The sequence below is a fragment of the Numenius arquata genome, chromosome 9 (assembly GCF_964106895.1).
Source record: "Numenius arquata chromosome 9, bNumArq3.hap1.1, whole genome shotgun sequence".
Classification (NCBI taxonomy): Eukaryota; Metazoa; Chordata; class Aves; order Charadriiformes; family Scolopacidae; genus Numenius; species Numenius arquata.
In genome coordinates, this window is record NC_133584.1 from 8,151,410 (window position 1) to 8,172,494 (window position 21,085).

General features: G+C 45.7%; 1 protein-coding gene across 1 annotated transcript in view; it reads left to right on the plus strand.

The window, feature by feature from the left end:
- The window catches only part of IFT80 (intraflagellar transport 80), a 51,184-nt gene extending 45,528 nt beyond the window's left edge, over window positions 1-5,656 (plus strand). The window contains exons 18-19 of the mRNA XM_074153364.1: window positions 1,004-1,127; window positions 4,436-5,656. Coding sequence (XP_074009465.1) covers window positions 1,004-1,127; window positions 4,436-4,549 — 238 coding nt within the window. The 3' untranslated portion in view covers window positions 4,550-5,656. The remainder of the gene's footprint in view (window positions 1-1,003; window positions 1,128-4,435) is intronic.
- The last annotated feature ends 15,429 nt before the right edge of the window (window positions 5,657-21,085 follow it).

Sequence of the window (21,085 nt, forward strand, 5' to 3'; positions counted from 1 at the left end):
AAAAGATTAAGTTAATCATATCCTGCCAATAACCAAAGAAGTAACTGGTTTTGTATCGTATTTAGAAGAAACAAATATTCTGTGATAAAAGTTCAAAACATGCTTGGAAGAATTTTTTTTTTTGCTTTTCCATTATTTTCAACACAGAAAAGTCCTTCGTGATACCTCAAACTCTATGTGACCCTCAAAGAATTAAGGCTGTTTTGAAATGTCTTGTTGCTAAAAATAGATATGTGGCTATTCAGACTCCCAGCACTGTGTAGGTGGATGAAATATGAATTAGGCCTGAGAAAACAAAGTAGGAATTTCTCCTTTAAACAAAATCCCACATTTTCTAACAGAATCTTCTAATTTCTCTGCTATTATATTTACATCACTGTAGGCAAAAAGTTGTTTTTCCCCATGTATCTAGGGTTTTTTTATTATGTTGCCTAATATGTACCATCTAAAATCTGTATCTCAAACAGAAGTACATACTTACTCCTTATGCCATTGAGAAGAAAACAGATGTGAGAGTAATCAATTATTTATGTAATCCAATGACTAATCTTTCCCACCTATAGAATATTCATAAATGCTGTGTAGCATACGCCATAAGTGCGTATTATGATACTGTTCAGAAGCAAATCCTGACTATAACAGTTATTAAAAATTATTACTTTTGCCCCTTTATATTGAGAATGCTAAATTCTAACCATCCCGCTTTATTTCTTTGAAATGAAAAGACTCCTATTGTCAAAATCCAATGATGTGATGAGCTTGTCATCAGAAATAATTGTTGAATATTTTTCATAGCATGCATCATAAAGCAGACGGTCTCCCTCGCTGGCTACTTTTAACCTCCCGTGATTGATACTAATGTAAAACTGCTTGGCGCTATAGATTAGGAATCTTTGCCTGCAGCCCAAACGCTTTTCAGCGTATCATTTTGCAAAACCATGGTGATTGTAGTTGTGCCAGAGCATTTATATAGCCTGACAAGCCCATTTCTGTTTTATTCCAGGGCTCTAGAACTAGCAGTAAAGCACAAGACACATGTTGACACAGTCCTGGCTTATCGACAAAAGTTCCTAGAGGACTTTGGTAAAAAAGAAACGAACAAAAGATTTTTGCAATATGCAGAAGGTGTAAGTATTCCTCAGAATTATTCCTACAGCTTTAGGTCAGCCTGCTCTTTATAGCCAGTTTGGGGGGGTATGAGGGGAATTGCTCTTACATTTTCCTTCTTTGGTTCAAATGTTTGACATAAATCATAAGACTTTTATATCTGAGTAAAAGTTCATAGCTTAATGTGTGGCTACTTGGCTAGTAATAGTTGCACATGTGTCCAGTTCTGGGCTCCCCAGTTCAAGAAGGACAGGGAACTGCTGGAGAGGATACTGCAAAGGGCTACAAAGATGATTAGGGGAGTAGAATATCTCTGTCATGAGAAAAGGCTGAGGGACTTGCGTCTTTTTAGACTGGAGAAAAGAAGACTGAGGGGGGATCTGATCAACACCTATAAATACTTAAAGGGTGGGTGTCAAGAGGATGGGGCCAGTCTTTTGTCAGTGGTGCCCAGTGACAGGACAAGAGGTAACAGGCACAAACTTGAACACAGGAAGTTCCATCTAAACATGAGGAGGAACTTCTTTACTTTGAGGGTGGCAGAGCACTGGAACAGGCTGCCCAGAGAGGTGGTAGAATGTCCATCTCTGGAGATGTTCAAAACCTGCCTGGACAAGTTCCTGTGCAACCTGCTCTAGGTGGACCTGCTCTGGCAGGGGGGTTGGACTAGATGACCTCCAGAGGTCCCTTCCAACCCCATATCATTCTGTGATTCTGAGATTCTATATGTTTCATTTGAAGGCACAAATACAGAATGTGTATATTTAGTATCTGGCAAGGATTATACAAAGGAAGGCACAGTTGTTTTCTATAAACAGGGAGCTATAGACCTTAGTATGGTTCAATGTGTAACTCTTAAATGTCTTCAACATTTTTTTGTAATTTTATGGATAGGAACAATAACGAATGTTGAAGGTATCCAGATATATATTAAGAGTTGACTACGAACCGTTCTGCCAAATATGATAAATAGCTAAATATACAATTTCATCAAACCTCTGGAAACCCTCTCCATCAGTAGGTCATTTCAATTTATTAGCATTTCACGGATCTCAAAGGCTGAGGACAGATCTTGCAGTTCATAAGCTAGAAGTATCTTAGATTCCAGTGGAGAACTTCTGCATATTTCCCCTTATGACAGGCACCCACATATGCACCCTGGAGAGCAATTCCACTGAGCAGCCCTTATGTCCTTCCTGCTCTTCCCCTCGCTGTTCCTAAGTGTTCTGAGGGTGAAACTGTAAAAAAAGTCATGCACTTTGACTGCGTCAGATCCTTTCATCCACTGTAGCTGATGGATGAGGAAATAACTCCAAGCTGTTAGCTCAGCTCCTTTGATTGGACAGTGCCCATTACACTTTCAATAAAGCTCGATTTCTAATGTAAGTCATTAGCTTTTAGCACTTGTAGGGATGTTTCATTTCCTAAACGGGAATAAAATTCTGCACAATATCTAGCCCCCAAATGAACCATTCTGCAGTACTTTACCTAGAAAATACAGAAAAATAACAGAACAGTTTCCAAGCACTCTTATGCAGCAATTTTGGCTGCTATGCTGGAAGTACGTCTTCTACATATTTTAAATCCATTATGAGCAAAAATAATGTTAGTCCCTCGATGCATCTGACAGAGACTTCTGAGATAATACTGTCTTGTCTTTAAATAATCAAGAAAGCCATAGTTTCTGGAAGGGTTCCTAAGCAGTAACACCTTGCGTGACGCGAGTGGAGCCTGTTTCACCTTCAACTCAGTCTTGAAACTTGGGTCTCAGGCTGCAGAAGGTTCCTGGAGTAAAGAAGTCCTTGAGCTGTATTCTGCATCCATGCTCTGGGTCTTGTCTGCTGGACCTGAAACTAGGAGGGAACCTACTTAATGGATTTTAAGTTCTTGGTTTAGGGTGGTAATTAAATTCTTAATGCAGCCTGTTAGACTCCTACAGCAAAGTTAGAAGGAAATATTAAGGGCATCGAAGAGAAAAGCAAGATTTTGTGCTGCTATTCATTCTCAGGGAAGGGAAAAAAAGGGTCTCAATTTCCCTCTTACCACCTAAAACTCCTTCAGGCTTGAGTAGGGAGTTCTTACATCTTTTCTATAATGCAGCTGAGACCACTGACCTGCAATCAGACACGGAATCTAAACAATGTGCTTAGTTGTTACATCTCACATCTTTATATATAAGATATTATGAACCTAATATGTATACTGAGAACCCGTATCTTGGCAGTTACTAGGTGTCACTGGCACGGGCTGTTGGCTTCACTGGCAAGTAGCTCTCTGGGCTAGATGGCAGAATTAGCCCTATATGTGGTATGTTTAGCATCTGTGTGACATCTGTTAAAGCAAACACATTCTTTCTTAGAGCTCCATAAAGATTTCAGTCATCAGATCCAAAGCACCTGGACCCAGTAAATGCATCCTGAATTGAGGGATTAACCTTTTCACATGAGAATGTGGGTATCGCAGTTACATCTTCCCTCGCAGAGAATCTTCCTTGTTATTTCATGACTTAGTTAACAGAGTAACAGCTACTCTGAAAATTCCCTGTGCAGCAGTTGAGATTTTTTTCCCATCCCATCTTTGACAGTCTTAATTCTCCTGCAATGAAACTGAACTTCGCAATTACCTTTTTGTCCAGTTTTTGGACATGTTTTCATAGTCGCCAAATGCACCGTGATCCGTTCTTTCTCATCAAGAATTTTTGGAAAGAAAGACAACTATTGTACCCCACTGTACCACGGATATTGTACTATATCTATTGTCTGAAGTTTCACTGAAATAGAATACAGCCAGAGTATGACGATTCTCTGCAGCTGGAGAAATGCCAAGATAAAGCTAAAACATTTATTGATGTAGAAGACAAATTTCAAGCAGAAATCTGATTTCTGTTATATCAGATAACTAGTGTAATATGCTATCAGTTTACTTGGTGGACTTTAGGTGCAGTCAGAAGACATCATTGCATATATTATTGATAAAGGGCTATATTCTCAGTAATAGGACACAGATGTCATTACATTTAAATTAGATGCAAGTGGATCCAAGTTATTTTTGTGTTTCAGTGTTTTTTTGCCAAATGCAATGAGATGTATTAGTATTTGTTAAAATATATCAAGCTTGTTTTATTTTAAGGGTGGAAAGCTCAGTTTGTTAGAACCCAACTGTGCCTTCATACATTCTCTTAGTATAAGTTGTCACTTATACAGAAAGAACTATATAATGATTAATAATGCGGTCAACTTCAAATTGTCCTGTCAGTGAATATCTATCTGTTTGACCTCTCTATATAATGTTAGTTGACCTCTGCATACTCACTTTTCTGTTCTTACAGCTGGAAGTTGATTGGGATAAAATCAAAGCCAAAATAGAGATGGAAATCGCTAAAGAAAGAGAACGAGCAGCAGCCAGTCCCGCAGTGAGAGCTAGTGTAACTGTACAGCAATAACTGTCCTTTTGGTCACCTTCTTCAGTGCTTCTTGATTATTTTGTACTGGCATACTTTGACAAATATAAATAAAAAAAGCCACCGCAAACATTTTGTGGGGAACGGGAGTGAGAATTGGTGTAGTTCTTGTTACTTGTTGGATGACAGGCAGAATTCTTTACTTGCTACAGTCTCATTTTGAGCTGGGTGTATGTTCTGATGCCCTAGCTCCAGTGAGTAGCTACACTGTAGTCCATAATACATGTATGAGAAAAAAGGAGAATTAACTGTCTTTCCATTAGTGGCTTTTAAATTTTCATTGCCATTAAAATTAACCGTGGTTGCCTCTAATTAAGTACCGGTTTCCCTGTTTAAGCACCTAGTTAAGTAGTTTGGCTATTTCTGCAGCCTCAGGGACCTCTGAAAAGACTTGTTTAAATTGTCCTAAAACAAATTTAGCAAACTGTTAAGTGTTGAAAATTTTAAAAGGAGCTTGCACCAATAAAGCATGGAAGAATATTTCACTCACAGTTACAGTAATCCATATTTCTGCTACTACGTGTGTACTATCAGGTACTTTAATAGAGGATTTCAGATTACTTCAGCAGTTCGGGTTTGTCACTGTAGCAAACTATTTAGCAATAAAGGGTATTTTCTGAGATGATGTAAATTGTTTAAAATACTATGGTATGTGCTTTGAATGTTGTTTGAAGTAACAAACAGCATTGTTAGTTGGTTTTGTAGCATCTAACATGTATAACTGACAACGATATTGGGAGCTTCCTTAAGGTTAAAATGTCATATTCGTTTAAAATAAGGAAGAGCTTTCCACGTATTTTCTCTGCCCAAAGCACTTGATTTGAAAATATTGGTTTTACATTTGTGTTATTTCATCAAGATATATTTTTCTTTGTTTTACCTATGAAAGTGGCTGCATTTGTTAGATGTTTACAGAAGTCCTTTGCATTATAAATATGATTTATATCATATTTATTCATAATCGACATTGTATATAATATGTATCTTTCAGATGTTACCATAAAAATGTTCAATATCTGTATATCTGGCAAATTTCTGTGACACTTTTTTGCATAGTTCATAAATTTCTTAATAAAACAAATAAAGGTTTGTTGGGTTTTTTTAAAAAATGTATCTAATAGGTGATGCGTTAGGTGATCTCCATTGATTTACCTGACTGCTAAATAAAACAACAATTTTGATGTAGCTCATTTGAAGCTCCACAGTATCCTGGTGTTCTGACATGTGACAAAGTGAACACCTTCACCTTCCATTGACTTGCAGAAAGCACTTACTAGTTCCAGAGTTGAGCCCAAAATATCACTAATGGCAAGTGTTTAATGTTAAATTTATGAAGCCTGGCTCAGATTTGTAATGCAATGTAAGCAATTTTTAAAGACGGGTCTAGTGATGATACAAAGTTCAGGGTCTGAGCTCAATCTTGTTCTTTTCTTCCTGGGCCAGTTGGAGGTCCAGCAGAGGCAGCAAATTCACTCAGCTTCTTAAAAATGCCTGGTGCAACAATTAGCCATTGCACAGACGGAGATAAGAGAGGGATGGATGCTGTGCCTGTGAAGGTGCTGTCTTTGACTGAGTGCCCTTCAGGCTGATGTTGGTGTCACTCACAGAGGGTGGTACCGTGGTACTTTGAGCTGGCTCTCCACGTCTCGGTTATCCGTGAGAGGTGATGTATCTGGAGGTGATGGGAAAGGCTGTTTAGTTCCTGGGCCAAAGTACAATAAAGACTTGTTTATCGCTGATCCCTTCTATTTTTGTGCCCCACACGTCCAGTCCTGAACTACATGCTGTGCTGCGCACGTTTGTGTTAAATAGAAAACAAAGCAAACCAGATATTTTGGAAAAGCACTGTTTATTCTTTATTTTCACCGGGTTCTAATATGCAGGTAACCTGGCACAGTTCTAACCTTGGGTATGAAATCTAAATTCCAGAACATTCTCAGAAGAAAACGTTCTTGTGTGACTCACCTGGAATTGTTGCAGGGTCTTTACAATTTCAGGAAAGGTGCCGTGTGTCCAGTCCAAGATGTTTTTGTCCTAGTTCCTTTGGGGATTTTAATATTCTGCATTGCATTTGTCTGTGCCTCTTTTCAGTCATTTTCAATAGTTCATTTAATGACACCTACTAAGTAAAAAGAAATACCAGAAGGGTACAGATGTTTTGGGTATGTTTACAACAAGCTGCAACGAACCTGGCGTACCTGCTTCCATGGGCCATTTCTGATGTGCTCGGGTAAGATTTGCATATTAGCAGGTGCAAAGTAAGATCAAAAGTATTTTCACCCCACTTCTTGTCTCTGTGTCACATTACCTCCGTGTCCAAACCCTGATTTAAAACCTTCCAGAGCTGTAAATGAAACAGCTAATCAGTTACTGACTGTGGTATTGTCCGGTGCGAGAATATGGGTTCTTCAATGATTTAAGACTGCCTATTTTTAAAACAGATAGCGCCCTATTTAATGATTGTCTGTTTACTTTAAAACATCATAGAATCATAGAATGGTTAGAGTTGGAAAGGACCTTAAAGATCATCAAGTTCCAACCCCCCTGCCATGGGCCGGGACACCTCCCACTAGAGCAGGTTGCTCAAAGCCCCATCCAGCCTGGCCTTGAACACCTCCAGGGATGGGGCATCCACAACTTCCCTGGGCAACCTGTTCCAGTGCTTCACCACCCTCACAGTAAAGAATTTCCTCCTAATATCTAATCTAAATCTCCCCTCTTCCAATTTAAAACTGTTACCCCTTGTCCTGCCACTACACTTCCTGACAAAGAGTCCCTCTCCAGCTCTCCTGTGGGCTCCCTTCAGATATTGGAAGGCTGCTATAAGGCCTCCCTGGAGCCTTCTCTTCTCCAGGCTGAACAACCCCAGCTCTCTCAGCCTGTCTTCATAGAGGAGGTGCTCCATCCCTCTGATCATCTTCGTGGCCCTCCGCTGGACCTGTTCCAACAGGCCCATGTCCTTCCTGTGTTGAGGACTACAAAGCTGGACACAGTATTCCAGGTGGGGTGTCACGAGCGCAGAGTAGAGGGGCAGAATCACCTCCCGTGACCTGCTGGCCACACTTCTCTTGATGCAGCCCAGGATGCGGTTGGCTTTCTGGGCTGCCAGTGCGCACTGCCGGCTCATGTTGAGCTTCATAAACCTATTTAAGAAGTAGGAATTAACAGGAATGGAATTTCATTGCTTTAGTTGCTGTTGTGGTGGCTCAGTTATTCAAACATAACCCTAATTTTGCCGTAGCAGTAGTTTATTTGACCTTGACCACAATAGGTTCTCTCTGGTTGTAAGAAGAGAGGTTCAAATGGATATGTGAGAAATGCATCTTTAAGTGAGGTAAAAGTAAGAACTAAGACAAGTGTTTAAAAGCCCTCATTGAATTAGGAAAGGAATATACTGAAAAAATAACGTGTGCATTAAGTAGCACGTTATCTGTCAACACGAATCTGTCTTTTAACCTTCCAAGCATTGCAAACGTTGCACTTTGCCCTCCTTGCATGTGGGCTTGGAAATACGTAGAAATATGCAGATTTTTATTTTTTTCCCCATTTTAGCAGTGTAAAATGGGACAAACCTAAATAATCTGTTAACGTAAGGTCAGTGTGTGTGTGTGTCCCCATGCATTGGAGAACAGCTGTTTTTACATCCCGGTCTTCATGCCCTGTCCATCGGCTCTTTGGCCACAGACGGAGGTTGCAGCCTGTTCCCTGTTTAGGTTAGAAACCTGAACAGGTTTCTATTCATGGTACACAGCGGCCGCCCCACGTTTCTGGAGACGGGTGCCAGTGGCGATTGCAACGAAGAGCAGTGGAAAGAACGTTTTACGAATATCCTTTTTGGATTCGACAAAAAAATTTGGAAGTACTGCTTTAATCTTTGCTTTACACCACGTTTTAACTATCAGTTTGGCTCCAGTTATTCCACCTAATGCAAGCGGTTGAAGAAACCTTCTTCATTTTTTACCTCTAGCTTGGTTTTTTTATGGTTTGTGTATTTTTAATAGTTCAGGAGGAAAAGGAAAGCTATTTTTTTGTGTTCTGGTCTTTTAAAACAATGGGAATTTGAGATCTATATTGGTCTGACGGACTTTATCCTTTGGAACTGGCACAGGGTGAAGCTTGGAATTCATCTGACGTGAAAACTTAATTCCACGGTTTACGTTGAGTCATTTCCTACTGCAGGAAAATAAACGTTCATCTCTAAAGGATTCTGTGCAGGAGAGGACTCTGGGGATGTCACATTTGTACTAGAGGCCAGAAGCTGTGTTGCAGAAGCATCTTTGAGGGAGAAGAGAGGTAACAGGAGGCAAAGGTGGTGCTGGCGCGTCTCCAGGAGTTTTTGATTCTGTTTGTGGCTCCATTGCGGGCTCTCTCTGCCTCGCTCTTTCCATCTGCAGATGGGAGTAATGTATTTAGGGATGTTGCAGACCTGGGTTTTAGGTTCTAAGAAGTTAATGTCCATAATGCACTCAGACAGCAGAAAGGCTGGTGAATCACTGCTTCAAAGGTTTTCAAACCCCAAACCAATAAATGCTAATAAATGTCATGGCGCTTGATGAAGATGGCCAGTACTATTATCCCCTTACTGACAGACGAAGTCACTTGCCTGTGGCCATCCAGCAGGCCCATGCAAGTTGGCAATAGGACAAAGCCACCTCTTCAGATGAACCCCACCTTCTGATCCAGGCAGCTGTAAGGAGACCATCCTCATCCCCACTAGAAACTGGGATAAGTCAGTGAGGGCTATTGAAATGCCAAGGAACCAGCCTGCAAAGCAGAATACAAGACTGAGCTGTGCAGCTTTCATTGAATTCAACAGAAACTGCCCAGATAGGATTTGACGGAGGTTTCGGAGCCGGGAGTCCAGCGAGATCCATGTGGGGGTGAGCACAGCTGGAGGAGGCTTCATGGGCTCTGCCTTGAGCGGCAGCGGGATTTCATCCAAACCTATCAACCTGCATTCCGCTAAAAAGGTAAAATTCACTGTTGTAGATAAAAAAAAAGCATTCTGCAATCCTCTGAGACTTAGTCGTTGGTATTTCTTCAGAAAATATGTAGATTCTGTTTAATAGTGAATGGTAAAAGGTAAAAGGAGGGAAGGAAGAGCTATCCATTGAATTACAACGCGTCGGTACTTCTGAGCCCATAAGAAGCAAAATAAGAACCAAAAATTGGTGTTACACTGGCAGAGTGACTCTTAGCAATGGCAAATGCCTCAACGCTGTGAAATACACTCTTTTTCAAGCAGTAAAGCAATTTGAGAGCTATATCATACTGGCCTGCTGCTGGCCTTGACGTGATTTTTGGGGCATATTCGTTAAATCTGCCTGAAAAATAAGGTAAGCCCACTGTGTCTGGTTTGGGCTCCCTAACGGAAATGATCAACTCCTTTACAGTTTAACTTTAAGAAAAAATTAACTGGGAATTTTCATCATTTCTAGAATAGAAGGCATCATTTTGGGAAGACGTTAATCTCATATTTCGCCAGAATGATACCCTTCCTGCGGGTACAAGCTTTTGAAGCCTACGGGGTTAATCAGTCAGTTTAACCACGGTACAAGCAGTGCACAAATACGCCAGGAAAGATTCTGCCACATGATCTGTGCTGTCTTCAGGGCTAAAAAGAGCTATTGAGGAGCTAATGCTCGTTTGCAAGGGACTGGTGTCTGCCACTCCTTTTTTCCTACTCAAAACCTTTAATAAAACATTAAGGTGTGGAAAAAATGGTAAAAATGCGTGGAAATGGGAGTAATCTGCCTGGTGATGGAGCTCCCCTCGGCCCAGTAAGACAAAAAACATACACGTGATGATGGAGACATCACTTCTTAATAGTGTAAATAAGGTAGGAGACATCTTCTCTTTGAGCTTTCACTAAGTGAGCATGCAAGCCCCAGACAAATAAACCATTGCAAATGATTACTCTTTCAGGAATTAAAGGTTTTTTGGGGTAGACACATCTGCAATCAGTGAAGAACTCATTTGTTCATCAGTTTTTCCAAAGCTCTTACGACTCATCCTACTTTCATTCCAGATGTTAATCAGTGGTTTCCCATATAAATTAACCAATCTGCATATTCATTCCTGTTCAAAGTAGAACATATAAAGTTTTGTGTAGGTGCAAAACAGATATGTGGCATGATTTTACTCTGTTTCGGTTGTTGGCTGGTTTATAATGTTGACTGTGAGGATTAGGTCAGCCCATTGCACTTGTATCTTGCTCGTCCATAGAAAGGAGAATTGAAAATAAAAAACCCCAAGGCCAACTGTCGTTTAGTGACAGAGTTAAGAGTTAGAAGAGGCTTAGCTTAGAAGTGAAATTGCTGAACAGAAAGTTGGTTCTGTTCTACCACAAACCAGGACACCATGTGACGTTTATTCAGTGGCTCCAAAATCAGGTGACATTTCATGACGCAGTAAATGCAGTTGTGTTACAGTTGTTGATCTGAACATGTACATTATTTGAATTCAATAGCTCTAACGTTACATGTGGTTTTATGCAATCAGTGGAATATACATTCGATTGTGCACCGAGCTGTATGTTAACATAAAGAGAACACGGCAATTACCTATTCAGCAGTCATCACTATTGTCTGGCCATCACCCATCTTCTCCTGGGATCATCTCTTTGCCTTCCCATAAAATTTGACGTACTAATGCATCCCCTGCACTGATATTTTACTCTGTAGGGTATGGGGAAAAGTTAGGGAGAAGAAAAGCTTTTGTGAATTGATCGTCTGTAAGAATCTTATTTCCAAAGTATATTTTTATTGATCCAATTGAGTCAAATATTGCCTCACGCTATAAAATTTCAAATACAGAAATGTAAACTATCTGTTTGTTTTAATTCAGGTACCTTCACCCTACTGTAAATGTTTCTAATGAGGACTAAGTGCTTCATATGAAAATACGATGGTCTGATATCTTCAGGGAAACAGAGGGATACGTTCTTTCTCTGCGCAGAGCTAGGCAATATGCCTGGAACAATTAGATTAAATGGATGTACAGAGGATATCATGTTTAATTACTTCTAGGTCTTTCATGAAGGGTCTGCAGTAGTTTTTTTCTTGATGTAAAGAAATAACTGTGGTAGCTGGAATCCTGCAGTTTGGAAATATTTTAATCTCTATTCTGAATACGCATTCAGGTTTTCTTTGAGATTAAACAGATACGCCTTCAAAAAAGGCAAAAGAGAGGGCTCATATCTACATCTCCATGCACTGTAAAAGATCCTAATTTCCACCCCAAGTGCTAACTTCAAGCTAGAAAAAAAGACATTTCATGGGGTCTTTGGGCACAAACCGGTTCCAGTCTCAGGTGGAGCTCATGGTAATTCCATACAAAGCAGTGATCAACCGGTAATTCAGGGCTAAGTTAGACACTCCCAGCTAATTCAGCTGCCATGCCAACGAGGATGGAGATGGCTCCTGCCCTTCCTTGGTGTTTGTTATATGCCTTGTCCATGTAAAGCAGTGGTAGTGAAAAGCATCCAGCACCTTGACAGGACTCCTTTCTGCAGACAGACACTGGCACAGGCAATTCAAACCTCTCCATGAAATTCCTTCAAGCTCGACCTCAAGTAATTTAATATTGGGGGTGAGTCTTGCTCAGCCTTTGGTGTCCCATCACTTGGGCATGGCCGCAGGAACTGATGTGCCGTGGGTCAAAGATGTTAATGCTTTATTTTTCTTTCTATTTAAGACATTCTTCATTAACAATGGGACTTTGTAGAAACTGTATTAGCCATCTCCCGGTAAGGATATAGCACCAAACTGGGCCATATTTTAAACATAGTATTTTCTTTGTAAGAGCGTTCTCCCAGCTCCAAGTATTTTGGCATAGAAAGAGGATGCTGAGGAAAAGCTATTGGTTTATCTATTCAAAATTACGTTTCTGTCCTGCGAGTTGCTTGCTTAGCTGAATCTGCCCCAAGTATAGTCTGGCAGTGGATGTCCCACAGGAAACACACACTTCTCCCAAGCTTTCCTTGTTCAGACTGATTAATAGTTGAACTATCAGAGGTGAGCCATGGAGAGATGGTCCCTCTCAGCCTGTGGGTCTTCCTTGTCCCTTCTGTGTGTAAATGAGTTTTTCCTTCTCTCTGGTCCCTGCACAAACACTCGCTCCTCTCAGAGGAAAGGAGGGAGGCCAGCTTCACCCAAGGAGGGCAAATAAAAAATACAGTAATAATGCAATATTAAAGGAGAACACTAAAAAATGCACTATTATTTTCTATTGGGAGGGACAGAAAAAAAAGTTACATTTGTTGATGTTAGCACTTGGGCTGCAGAAATTAATTAATATGTTAAACTATGGGTGAGAAAAATGTTTGTCATTGTAAATGTAATATAGTCATTCCACTGGCTTTCGAAATTTAGAATTGGACATATTAATAGAATATTTTCTCTGTCTTGCAGGCGCTTCCCAAAGCGACACTTTGGGATTTTGAGGCACTAAATCAGAATCACAGAATCACAGAATCTTCTAGGTTGGAAGGGACCTTCAAGATCATCTTGTCCAACCATCAACCTAACTGACAAAAATAAACACCCACAAAACAACAAAATGCAACACCATCACTAAACCATGTCTCCCAGCACCACGTCAACCTGTCTTTTGAACACTTCCAGGGATGGTGCCTCAACCACCTCCCTGGGCAGCCCATTCCAATGTCTGATAACCCTTTCAGTGAAAAAATTTTTCCTAATATCCAGCCTGAACCTCCCCTGGCGCAACTTGAGGCCGTTTCCTCTAGTCCTGTTGCCCATGACTTGGGAGAAGAGACCGACCCCCGCCTCTCTACACCCTCCTTTCAGGGAGTTATAGAGAGCGATAAGGTCTCCCCTCAGCCTTCTTTTCTCCAGGCTGAATAACCCTAGTTCCCTCAGCCTCTCCTCATAAGACTTGTGCTCCAGACCCCTCACCAGCCTTGTTGCTCTTCTCTGGACCCGCTCCAGCACCTCGATGTCTTTTTTGTGGTAGGGGGCCCAAAACTGGACACAGTACTCGAGGTGGGGCCTCACCAGTGCCGAGTACAGGGGGACGATCACCTCCCGAGTCCTACTCGCCACACTGTTCCTGATACAGGCCAGGATGCTGTTGGCCTTCTTGGCCACCTGGGCACACTGCTGGCTCAATTGGGCTGACTCAGAATAAAGGGCCCAGGGCAGCGCTGCCCTGCAAGGACCCTCCAAACTTCCCCCAGAGGCACGGGGCTGGCGACCAAGTCATACAGTATTAGGGTGAGTCCTTCATTTCTATGTTGCTGTTTAAGATATGGAATTACCCTGTTACGCGGCATATTTTATTCAGCAAAAGAATCTTCCCATTAGACACAGTTTTTTAAAAAGTTCCTAATATTGCTCCCCTCGCTGCACACAAAACTGCTCCTGCCTGGGCTCTGTGGATGCAAGGATGGCTCTGTGGATGGCAGGCGGCACCCGGCCACAAATCCTGAAAAAACTGTATCATGTATTGTACATGGTCAAGTGTGAGTCAGCGGTGGAAACTGGTATTTTGGCTGAAAAAGTCAAGAAAATTCTAAAGGAAATGATCTTTCCCCTCCAATTTTGCTCTTCCTTCAACACTGGCACTGCGGGCACTTGGCAGGAGCGGAGGTTTTAGAACCCCTCCTGATGGGGATGGAGAAACGAAGAGGCAGGCTGGGTTCCATGGGGTTTTCCCCATTTGTTAGGAAGACTCAGCATTATTCCCAGTGCCATAATCCATCTTTGCACCAGGACGTGTGTTAACGTAAGCCAAGAAGCTCCAGGTGAGAAAGCACAGCAGGATCAGGTCTGGGTTATTACCATCTCAGGCCCTCCTCCTCCTCCTTCAGCCATCTCTGTCCCCTGTGGCATATAAAAAGGCCTAATCTCAATTCCAGTAAAAATAGGATTTCCACTTCAACTAGATACGAGGATTTTATGCAGCGTTTGGGAACATGTTTCTGTCTTAGCATTTTTAGCTGCGATATAGAAATGTTTAGAAGCCACAGCAAAAAATACTTCAAAATTCAGAAGCCCATATTGATCCCTGCATTCATATCTGCATTTGATGGATATCCAAAGTCCGGGTTCTGCAGTGTGAGGAACGGCTCTCTTGAACCTAAAATTATTTACTAACCTTGCCTGCGAGGGGAGGAGGGGTATCTCATGCTTGCTTTTGTTGGGACCCCTTTAGCTGGGACCGGCAGAGTGAGGCAACCGGTTTTTCAGAGGGTTTGTGGGCCGGAGACCTGGCCACAGTGATCCCAGGTCACCTCAGTGAAATAAAAAGCACGGTACCAGAAGGTGCTAATATTTTATTAGCAAGCTTTGGAGGTTGTTCTCCTCCGTTTGCCTTGCTGACAAAGGCAAGGCTTTGTACAACCACTGCGTGATGCCCAAGAGGAAAGTCTGATCTCGCTTTTCCCCACGCTTGCACCAACCCCCACCACCTGTGGGTGCAGGAGGTGTGAGGATCACTCTGTCAGGCCGACTTCGTGCAGTCATGTCCACACAGACCCTGCACATGGTCTGCTGCTGCTTTCACAGTCGAGCAAACCTGGCATTCATGGTGTGCAGGAGCCCACGGTACGGCCCAGGCGAGGAGAGCTGGGGGTGCTGCACCCAACTGCAACCAGCTCTTTCCGTCACCCCACGAAGAGCATGTCATCGTACAGAGGCGATGTCCCCAAGTCAGCTTCCTCCTGGACAATTTATCCCTCTTCTTAACCAGCCACCCCTGGGGGTCCAGGGCTGAGTAGTGGTTCTGGCCACCATGCCACCCAGCCTACGCTCCCAGGGAGGTGAGCAGAAGCTTCTCAGGCTGCAGGACCCTCCAGGGACTGCGGCGTGTCCCTCTGGGGAGCCCTGGTGTCCTGCAGGCTGTCCCACTGGGAACACCAGCATCTGCTTCCCAGGCACAGTGGCATGTCCCTCCGTGGGCCCTGGCATCCTGCAGGTCATTTCCCCTGGGAACTCTGCACATCCCTTCTGCAGAGCCTGGTGTCCAGCAAGCCATCCCACCCTGGTGGACAACCTTCCCAGTGGATGGTGTCTCCCTGGAGGTCCACAATATCCTTCCATGGAACCCCTGTATGTCCCTCCCGGAGATCTTCGTGTCTGGCATCGCATCCCTCCTGGGAACAAGTGCCTGTCCCTCCGGGGACGTCCGGCATCCCGTCTCCCTGAGGTCCCCAGGATCCCGTCCGGCACCGACCGCTGTGTCCCTCCGGGGACCCCGCTGTCCGGCGCCCCGTCCGCGGGTGCGCAACGGGGCGGGGGCTCAACCGCAGACCTCCCCGTTCCCTTGCCCGTCCCCGGGGGGGCGGCGGGGACAGCGCTGCGCCTCCTCGTAGCTGGGCAAGTGCTTCACCTCTTCGTAGCGGGGCAGCGGCGGCAGCTCCAGCCCCGGCCCCAGCCCCGGCTCGGCCCCGGGACCCCCGGCCTCCAGCAGCACCGGGCCGGGGCCGGGCGGGAGGCGGCGGCGGCGGGCGGGCGGGGGCCGGCGGCGGGCGGCGGGACAGGCGCGGCGGTGGAGGACGCAGCCGGCGGCCACCAGCGCCAGGAGGACGAGCAGCGCCGCCAGCCTCCGCGCCAACCACCGCGCCCGCGGAAGCCAAGCGCGCCCCGCCACTCGCCCGGCCCCGACCCCGACCCCGGCCCCGGCCCCGGTCCCGGTCCCGCCGCAGCCGTCCCGGCCGCAGGGCGCCGGCCCCCGCCCGCCCGCCATCCTCCGCACCCCGCGCAACCCGCCTCCGGTCCCGCCGCGCACCTTCCGCGGAGCCGCTCCCCGAGGCCGCGGGTGCGGGCTGGCACCCCGCGCCCCTCCCGGCTTCAGCGCCGGGTTTTATCCGCACCGGGTCGGGTTTTATCCCTTGATGAAAAATTGATGGGGCCATTTGGCGGCGGTTCATGGGCTAATGGGGTGGCAGCGGAGCGGGACGGGGCACTGGGCCAGGCTCGGCCTCTGCGCCGGGGCGGCGTGAGGCCTGGCAGCCCCACATTCCACCCCGGCTTCTCCTAGTGGGGTCACCAACGGGGTGTCCCTGCCACACAGGCTTCACGCTAAATGTGCCCCAAAACTTACCACGGAGCCGAAATGTATCTTCCCCTGAGCGGGAACAGGATCCCTGACTAGGGATAATCAGTACTCGAGGACATGGGGATTAGCGGTACCCAAGGATGTGGGGATGAGCAGTAGCTGAGAATGTGGGATGAACCCATGATGCGGGGATGAGCAGCACTCAAGGGCATGGGGATGAGTGGTACCCAAAGGCATGGGGATGAGTGGTACCCATGGATGCAGGGATGAGCGGTACCCATGGATGCGGGGATGAGTGGTACTTGAGGATCTGGGGATGAACCCAAAGATGTGGGGATGAGTTGTACCCAAGGATGCAGGGATGAGCAGTACCCAAGGACATAGCATAAGTGATACCTGAGCCCCGGGCAAGCTGTGGGAGGGAAAATGCAAGGTGCAGAACCTGCCAGGACAGCTGCAGTGCAGCAACAGGCTGGCTCCCTGGTGCCTGTGCAAGGCACAGATGAGGGTGAGCTCTTAATTCTTCCTTTCTGTTGGTTTTTACTCCATTAAAGTTTCACAGCTTTTTGCCTGTTGGTGAGGCCAGGGGGTCCCTGCGTCACCCAGCGGTGACCGTTGCCGGCACTTCTGGGGACCCGATCCATCACTTTATTTGGTCCCTCACAGTTGCAGACCCTCGGCTGCCTTATTTGCTGATTACCCTCAGCTCGATTGCAACACTCCTCAGGCAACCGGGAGAGGAGAAGGAGGTCTAATCTAGTAATGGAAAAACTTACTAATATGAAACATGGCAAAAAATGACCAGTACTTTTCTGCTTGGTTTCCTTTGAGGTGACCATGCCAAATCTGATATGCAGCAGCTAACCCACCTACGTGACCGTCACACGTAGTGTATTCGTTTCCTTTGTCCTGTTTACTTGACCTGCGATGATTTCTTTGCTGATATCTATAAGTGATACTTCTGTTGCTTGGGTTTTTTTTTACCTGTTTGGGTAATTCATGCCTATCGTATCTATTACAGATTTTGTGGTGCTTGGGAACAAAGATGGGAAGAAAAGGTTCTCAGCAGCCATATAGCACTGGGCAGAGTTTGCATAAAAATAATCTGAAAGGAAGGAGGGGGTCAGTGGTGCTGGGCTTCTGGTAGTTTATTTCTGTATTTTCAGGACTTCTTTCTGTTTCCTCCTACCCCACTTTATGGGCATTTTTCCCTGCAGAAGGGTGCTGGAGCTGGGAGCTGCAGGAAAGGTGGGCTTCAGGCATGGGGCTGAGGCAGGAGGGTGGCAGCAGGGGGACACAGACTGACCTGCCTGGGCAACGCCAGCTCTGCCACCCCGCACAAGGGGTGGCTGCAGGGACCCTGGCCCTGTGCCTCAGGGATGTGTCCCAGCCCACAGCTGGCAGGATTGGGGATGCTGAGCACCAGCAGCAGCTCCCTACTGTACCTGGGGTTGCATTTACTTCCAAGTCTTGATAATAACCCACGAGATTTTTTTTAAGGCAAATACAACAGTGAGTAAACAGCAGGGTGCCTGGCGAAGCCTACCTACCCATTAATAAAGTGCTGCATTTTAACAACATTTCTGATAAGCTGTAACTCTGCAATCAGAGCGCTATGAAATATTAAAGCCTGTTGATAGCTCATTAAAGCTAACGTTTTGGCTGGCCCTCCAGTGTGCGCCGCGGACCCAGCTTCAGTGCTCAGCCTGCAGAAGTAGCTGAGGATCGGCTCTGTGCCCCAACAGACGAGGAAAACCACGGCTGGAGGGAACAGGGTGCTGTGATAACAAGAAGAAGGAGGAATTAAAATCTTGATATGCAGCCATGCTCGCTCCGTCAGTCCCCACTCCCACAGCCCCACGCCTGGCTTGGGAAAATACAGAAACACTGGTTTCCAAGGGGGGCAGGGCCAGGGGATTCTTCCCCACTGGCTTGGTGGCTGCATGGGGACACCTGCAGCCATCTTGGGGCAGGTATGGGTGTAGATGCTGCATCCTCCACAGGTCTGGGGGGATTCAGGGTGGTCCATCAGTGGAGCTGGGGCAGCTGCTGGTTGGGCTTCTGGAAATGTATGGAGAGTGTCTTCTGCCTGGCTGTGGGTTCCCGTGTGGTAGGCAGGCAGGGGTAATTGGCTCCATCAGCAGTAATTGGTGTCACCGATGTGAGTGATGAAGACATAGGCAGCTGCAACTGCTAATGGGGATGAGGGATAGGTGATTTTTGGAAGCTTGGTTGCCCTGCTGAGGGTCAGTGTTAGCATGGTGTAGGGGCTGCTTACCTGGTGAGAGAGAGGATGAGGGGCTGCAGCCCCGCTGAGACCCTGAGTGGCCATGTCCCTGGGTAGGGAGGTGGGCCACAGGGAGCCAGACCCTGGCTGAAGAGGCAGCAGCACTGGGGCAGAAAAAACTGGGATGCAGCAAACCCTGCAGAGCTCCCAGGAGGAGCAGCCCTCACCTCTCCTCTTCCACAGGAGGACCTTGAAACAGAGCGGTAAATATCCACCTGCAGGTGATGGTCCATCTGGGGAGTGTGAGGAGTTTCCTGACCCACTCGAGGTGAGGATGCAGGCGGCAGAGGGTCTGGTGAGATGCGCTGAGTGAGAGGGCTAGATGTGGTGATTCACCACATCTGGGGGAAGAGATGCTGTGGGCCAGGTGGTGCTGGTGATGTGGACACATGCTGGGGTCCCTCAGGCACAGCCTGTGGCACAGGGGCAGCTTTCTGCCTGCTGACTGGAGATGCACATTTTGGATGCTCAGGCTTGACACGTCAAAGCAGCCAGGCGAGGGTTCAAGCCTCATCATTGGCCTTGTAAGTCTCTTAAACAAGCCTACAACCAGTTAATTCCATCTATATTAGAGCTCAAATTCAACGTTTGGCCCTTCATACTGATCCATAGCACTGAAAGCTTCCAGCAAACTGGTGCAAACAGGTATCAAAGTGTGGCAGGCATCCCTGTGTGCCGCAGCAGTCCCAGCGTACTCCGAGAGGTTTTTTCTGCTTAGATCAAAACGTAGTTGCCTTTTTCCTCCAGGCGACAGACTCTTTGAATGTTGGGCTCGTGCATCATCCTGCGAGTGTTTTTGAGAGGGATGGGAGAGCAGTAGTAAAGCAAAGCGTTGTTTCTATTAGCAGCAGCGTCACTCGTAGGCAGTTCATGACGCCTTCCATATTGCCAGTGATGAAAGAGAAATTAAATTACGGGTGAGATGGCCCAGATGTTTGTCAGAATTAGTCTTGAAAATCATCAGGATGCTGTAACATACATTCTTTTAATTGCACAGCCACAAATGCCTCTATCACTTAAGTTTGCAACTGTGGTCTCTTTAGATCTCAAAAAAACCCAAGTAAGACCCTGGGTACTGCACTTGGGAGAGAGACCTACAAACCAGGAGCAGGTGCCTTGCCCCCCCACCCCCTGCAGCATGGTCCTCCCATCACTGTTCCCCTGGCATGGCCAGGACACAGCCGTGAGCTCTCGTCTGCAGCTGGAAGGGTCACAGCCAGGGGAAAAACCCTCACGGGCAACGGGGAAAGCAGAGAAACAGTTTTCTGGGAAACTACTGGAAGGTGGGGAGCCAAAAAGCCAGGGCACATTGTCACAGATATTATTTTCCCAGCAAAAAGGATGGCATAAGTTTGGTTATGAGAAATCCTGTATGAATTTTCTTCTATTAACATACATAAAATCTTTATTTATTTATATTTCTAAATGCTAAAGCAGAATATGAGTAAAGAAGAAGCGTTTCTCCCCATGCAGCCAGCCCAAACACAGGTGAAGATGGGAAGATCTTGCCCATCCAAAAGGCCCTACTATTTTACGCTTCCTTCTCCTCTAGAGGCTGGTCAGGACCTTCATGCGGCTTGGGGTGGTTCAGGCCGATGGCCAGTGCTGTCCCCAGGTCTGCAGGGAGCTTTCTTCTGCCCCTCAAGCACAACAGAGCAGTGGGGCAGCACCAGGAGTTGCTGAGCATGAATAAATTATTGTTAGCGGTTGCATCGTGCTTCCCCCATCCCGAAATCTGCTCTTTTTACAAGCTGTAAGAAACCCATTTTGTGGCTGCCTGGAGTCTCAGGCAAACTCTGGGGCCGCTGAGCGGTTTCTGGGAAGGAGCTTTAGAAGTTGGTTTTCTCCAGTTTTGCAGGGAATGCACAATTATCGATCCTGCAAATGACCCCTGCAGAAATTCATCGATCCTTCTGGAGCAGCGGATCATTAAATACTTGACTTCCGGTGCCAAAGAGCTGACCTGGCAAAATAGTTATTTTATAGGGCGCGTAATTGTCCTTGCGACCATTAGGATTTGTGTAACTCTGAACTCGCCTTCATGGGAGCCTGCTGCCTAAAATGCTCTTTGTACAATGATGCTTCACATCTGCATTTCCTTTTCTCTTCTGCGTTTTCCCCCAAATATGGGAAAACTAGTTGGGGAAAAACATAACGAAGCTGAGGTCTTGTCCGAAAAAGAGAGACTCTAAAAGCCTCACACGTGGTGA